We start from the raw sequence: 5774 nt of genomic DNA, 5'->3' as shown, positions 1-5774 counted from the left end.
TGTATTGATAGACATTCATTAGATCCCCCCTCAGTCTTCTCCTCTCCAGACTGAACAGCCCCAGGTCTCTCAGCCTTTCCTCTTGAGGCAGGTGTTCCAGTCCCTTCATCATCCTTGTAGCCTCCCTTGGACTCTCTCCAGTAGATCCCTGTCCCTCTTGAACTAGGGAGCCCAGAACTGGACGCAACACTCCAGGTGAGGTCTCACCAGGGCCAAGTAGAGGGGCAGGAGAACCTCCCTCGACCTGCTGGACACACTCCTCCTAATGTACCTCAAGACACTATTTACCTTCTTGGCCACAAGGGCACGTTGTTGCCCCATGGATGTTGTCTACCAGGACTCCAAGGTCTTTCTCCACAGAGCTGCTCTCTAGCAGATCACCTCCTGGCCTCTACTGGTGCATGTTGTTCTTTCCCAGGTGCAGGCCTTTGCATTAGCTCTTGTTGAACCTCATGAAGTTCCTCTTTGCCCAGCTCTCCAGCCTGTCCAGATCTCACTGGATGGCTGCACAGCCTTCAGGTGCATCAACCAATCCTCCCAGCTTGGTGTCATTAAAGTTGCTGAGAAGACACTGTCCTGTCATCAAGGTCATTGATAAAGATGATGAACAGGGCTGTTCATGCTGATGAGGGAAAAGTCAAATCCCCTCCAGTGTTATGTTCATTCTTATTCAGATGGATTCCATCTAGTCCTCTGACTTTGTTGCTTTCCTTGACAACAGTGTTTTTCCTCTGTGTCCGTAGGTTTATAGGAGTGTCCTGTTGAGAAATGGTTCTGCCAACGTCCCCTCGGACAAAAATGCCAACGAAGATGTGGAGATGACAGAAGGTAGGAACAGCCAAATCATCTCTTGTCTTTAAAAATGTACTTGCAGGCTTTTAAAGAACTGAAGTGTCAAGTACTAAGGAGAAGTGAAGTAGCTTTTACAGTTTTAAATGCATTTTAAAAATAATTGTATTATTGAAAAAGAAAACATTGTCAGTAGCACTCCTGGGTGTTAGATACAGAAAGTACACTTTGTAGTTGGAAAAAAATGTTTCCTTTTTTTTCCTTAAATGTGGCTGCTGAGGTTGAAGCGTTTCCTTAATTTGTCAGTGATACTGTAGTTCTTCCTGGACAGCAGCACTGGTTGACAAAGATACAGTACCCAGAATAGTATGACAAGGGTTTTTTTTCTTAATATCACCTGGGCTTAATATCCTAATATCTATCTTAATATTACCTGAAGGCTTAAAAAGGGAGAACTAGTTCCAGAAACTAAAAATGGTGACTTTCTAAGAGTACCATTTTCCTGTATTCAGGTTTCTTTTACATAGTTGATGTTTACTTTGCTCCAAGTTAGAGGGGAAAAGGGATGAGACTAGTATTTGAGAAGAGCATAAAAATGGTGCCATGGCTGGTTCTGGTGAGGTGTCAGGGAGCTGAGAGATCACAGGCCCATGTATGAACCCATGAGCAGGGCAGATCTGCAGCCAGGACACAAAGAGAAATGTAGAAGATGCTCCATGTGGTAAATTCCCACTATGGGTGGGATTCAAGTGCTCTTTAAGAGCTTTTGGTGATTGAGGGTCCAAGAAGGTGCTGGTTTGTAGGCTCAGCATCCACAATTCTTGGATGTCAGAGAGCATCCAAAGTGGCAGTGAGTGTTTTGTCAGACAAATGTACTTGGTTACAAAGTTTTTCAGTTGTTTTTCCTGCCAGACTTTTTCTTCAGTTATTAACTCCTGCTCTTTTGACAGCAGGTTGCAGGACTCTGTGCTTGTGTTGTGGCACAAGGCAGACACACTGAGGAGTGACATGGTATCAGCTGCAGCTTTTGGGCTTTGTCTGCAGAGCAGTAATTGCAGGAGGCTTTTCTGTGTTGCCCTGCTTGCCTTGGCAGAAAACAGTGCAGAGGATGGAGCACAGAAGGTTGTGTTCAGTAGTGGCACAGCTAAGTTAGGGGAGAGGGAACATTACCAGCAGCAGACCTGTGGGGCTGCAGCAAAGATGTTTTGCAAGAACATCCAGACAAGATGTTTTCCACTGAGCAGCCATTCCCTAGGATGCCTGAACAAATGGTGTCATGGCCTCAACTCGTTGAGTTGAGTATGAAGCTGTTCTCTGTCAGCTGATCACTGGGAACCTTCACAGAAGCTAAAAGCTGGGAGTTGTCAGACTGTTAAAACCTAGTTTTAAAAGCAGAAAGGGGTTCTGTACCAGTCCTGAAAATAACCATGGGAAATGCTACAATGTAGACATTGAACAGATTGCCCAGGGAAGCTGTGGCTGCCCCATCCCTGGCAGTGTTGAAGGGCAAGTTGGATGGGGCTTGGAGCAACCTGGGCTGGTGGGAGGTGTCCCTGCCCATGCAGGGATGGTGGAGCTGGATGATATTTAAGGTCATTTTCCAATTCAAACCATTCTATGAATTTTTTGCTCCAGGTTTGGAATAAAGAATGTTGGCCTCTTGAGCCATGCCCCCTGGCCTGCTCGCAGCAATCTGTAGCTCCTCCTAACATCCATAACCACCTACCACACACCCTGCTCCTGTCTGAAGCACATTTCTTTAATTCATCTCACTAATTACTCCCTCTATGAACAAGTTCTTGTCAGCTGGATATTGTAAGCTTGAGTCTGAAGCTCCCAGTTTGCTGATACTGTGTTTCTGAAGTCTGAACCTCTCTCTTGTTGTCAGACTCCTCTGTGAAAACTGGCAGCTCCCCAGGACAACCCACAGAGCACTCCAGCGAGTTGGGATCAGAGGAGAGAGGAGATCTCATTAAATTTTACAACGCAGTCTATGTAGGAAGAGTAAAATCATTTGCACTGAAGTATGATATCACAAACCAGGATTATGTAGTAAGTAAAAGACTTTGTAATTTTGCTCTATCTAATAATCAGAGTAATTTTTTCTGACTGTTAAACATATGTCGGTAATTTTATTCTACTATCCACCTGGTGTTCTCACAAAAGTCCAACAGTTGTAGGTGATGGTATGAGGACTTGCTTCAACAGCCTTTCAAGAGGACAAATACAGATGCAATTCAGTTTACAGCCCTGGTTTCAGCTTCTTTACATTGCTGCAGCACCCAGTTGCTCAAGTGCCTGTGGAGCAGCTGTGCAACACACCTGGAAAATGAGTTGGTTGTGTTGTTTGGTGGGTATTTGACCTGTTGTTTAACTGTTATGGGATAAAATCTTCCAAAGAAGATGCCAAGCTGCTGGAGCATGTCCAGAGGAGCCACCAACCTGGTGAAAAGTCTGGAGAACAAGTCCTATGAGGAGAGGCTGAGGGAACTGGAATTGTTTAGTTAGAAGAGGAGACTGAGGAGAGACCTGATTGCTCTCTACAGCTGCCTGAAAGGAGGTTGTAGGGAGGTGGGCGTTGGGCTCTTCTCCCAAGTGAATAATGACAGGTCAAGAGGAAATGGCCTCAGGTTGCAGCAGGGGAGGTTTAGCCTGGATATTAGAATTTTTTTTACCAAAAGAGTGGTTGAACACTGGAAGAGGCTGCTCAGGGAGGTGGTGGAGTCACAATCCCTGGAAGTGTTCAAAAGAAATAGAGATGTGGTGCTGAGGGACACTATGTAAGCACTGAACAGGTAGATTAGGTTATGATTGGTGGATTTCGGTTATGGTTGGACTTGATCATCTTTAAGGTCCTTTCCAACCAGGATGATTCTATGATTCTGTAATTTTCTTCTGTGAAGTTACTGCTCTTGAATATCTTCTTAGTTCCTGTCCAAATGTGTCCTGTCATGCAGATGGAAGCCCCTCCCTTGTCCCCATTCCCCAGCATCCGGCAGCAGCCGCTGTCCCCGCGGCGCGTCTCGCAGCAGCACTCGCTCTACGTCTCCCCTCACAAGAACGGGCCCTGCCTGACCCCTCGCACTGCCCTGCTCTACAAATTCAGTGGGAGCCCTTCCAAGGTAGGAAGCAAAAAGGTTGAAAAGGATATTAAGAGAGTGTGTTAATTCATCTCCTGACCAGGTTCTAACGCACTGAGGTGTCGTTGAACTGGTCTCAGTTTGTGGGGGAGGGTAGAATTCTTTAGGTGGAATCCACCTCTTGCTTGGCAAAGAGGTTCCTGACCTTTTGTGCTCAGGTAACTAAACACCAGAGCTGGTTTGAAATGGAGTCATAGCAACTCATCAATTTTTTTCTCTTGATGGCAGAGTTTGAAAGACATCAACAATATGATAAAACAAGGTGAACACAGGAGTAAGAAGCGAGCAATAACAATTGACAGTGACACTGAATCCCCTACAAAGAGACTCTGCCAGGAAAATGATGATGTTCTGCTCAAACGTCTCCAGGATGTTGTCAGTGAAAGAGCAAATCATTGAAGCTGCTGCTTTTCTGTGGGACCTGAGAGCTGGGGAGCTGGGTGCAGCTGTTGTGATGTTGATTTCTGGTTCTTGTACACAGACAACTGCCAAGTTTCTTCAAGATGGAACTTATACCTGACTTCTACAGGATGCAAAAAGCAGGAGTTAAGTAGTAAGTGCCAGAGGATGGGAGGTGATGTTGATCTCCATTTCCAAAGGTCATTGTGCTGTAAGTTACTCTATTGGAGCTCTTTCAGCAAAGGAGTGTTCTGTAGAAAGCCATATTGGATGTTCTCAAGCCTTATTTAGAGCATTATGAGTTCTGAGTGTAACTCAGCTTCTAACAATACTGGTTTATTGTTGAAATGACATTGATAAGGAAATTGTTGAAGTCAGTTAAGTTTCCTCAAGCTTTTTGTATTTCGGGAAGAAGCTTTAAAAGTGCCTTATTTTTAAAGAATTGTATGCATTATTTTGCTGTGGAAGTAACTGGAGTGGAGAACAAATTGATCATTTAGCCTCAGGAGGAGCTGAGCAATTTTGAACTGTATGATTTGTGCCATGCTCCATCTCCTGTCAGAACTTCAGCAGAAGTGGATGGTATGATGTGGATCAGACAACTTTTGCAATAACAAAGCAATAATTAACAAGTACAAATAGAGGTGGACACGGGCTGGACACTGACCCCTGATAAAGCACCAAGAGAAGCTTCAGTGAGTCTGAGTTACCTTTCCCTGGAGCCAGTGAATGCTTCCATGGAGCTGCTCCTTCCCTGTTGGAAGCCTGAGAGCAGCCCTGCTGGAGAAGCTGCTCATCTGTGCTGAAGCTGTGATGAAGTGGTGTGTGAAGCACCAGTTGGGTGCAGCTGAGGAACAGCTGAGCTTTGGCCATTTTACAGCTGCTCAGCTGCACAAATTCATTTAACAAATTCTATCTCTTCATTTCATTTTTTCCTGAAGATCTTAGCCTCTTGTGTAGCATCTACACTGAATGTAAGCCCATCAGATAAGGCATGTTTGTATATATGTTGAGGGGGGGTTTATAGCTATTAAAGGTCTGGATTAATTGGAAAGGTTTAAATTCCAGCAACCAATTCTTGGAACTAAGTATTTTTTTACACTGAGGGATTTGATATGGTTATTTTGCCAAAATAGAGAAAGTCAAGGTTAATTCATTACTGTAAATCAGTAGCTTGATCTTATTTCATAATTGCATTTAAGATTAGAGCCATAGGGAAACTTCTCAGTACTGTATTTTTTTCAGATTTTGTGTATATGGAACTGAAAAACAAAACAAAAAAGGAACGATGACATAGGACTTGTTTTTGGAGCTCTGTTCCCTTCATTGGTTGGTGTGTTCAGAATGTGCTGCAGGATCTGCTGGGCCTCAGCTCCAGGGAAGGGCAGGAAGATGCTCTCAAGCAGGCTCAGCTGATGAGTCTGACCAGCAATGATGGAGCAGGAA

General features: G+C 44.5%; 1 protein-coding gene across 1 annotated transcript in view; it reads left to right on the top strand.

Moving 5' to 3' along the window:
- Positions 1-4425, top strand: part of RBL1 (retinoblastoma-like 1) — a gene marked incomplete at its 5' end in the record, with an annotated part of 18355 nt that extends 13930 nt beyond the window's left edge. The window contains 4 exons of the mRNA XM_009999861.1: positions 744-828; positions 2678-2841; positions 3747-3911; positions 4158-4425. Coding sequence (XP_009998163.1) covers positions 744-828; positions 2678-2841; positions 3747-3911; positions 4158-4328 — 585 coding nt within the window. The remainder of the gene's footprint in view (positions 1-743; positions 829-2677; positions 2842-3746; positions 3912-4157) is intronic.
- Between the last annotated feature and the right edge of the window lie 1349 nt (positions 4426-5774).

The sequence above is a fragment of the Chaetura pelagica genome, unplaced genomic scaffold (assembly GCF_000747805.2).
Source record: "Chaetura pelagica isolate M959 unplaced genomic scaffold, ChaPel_1.0 scaffold146, whole genome shotgun sequence".
Lineage (NCBI taxonomy): Eukaryota > Metazoa > Chordata > Aves > Apodiformes > Apodidae > Chaetura > Chaetura pelagica.
This window is presented reverse-complemented; position numbering and strand designations above follow the sequence as displayed.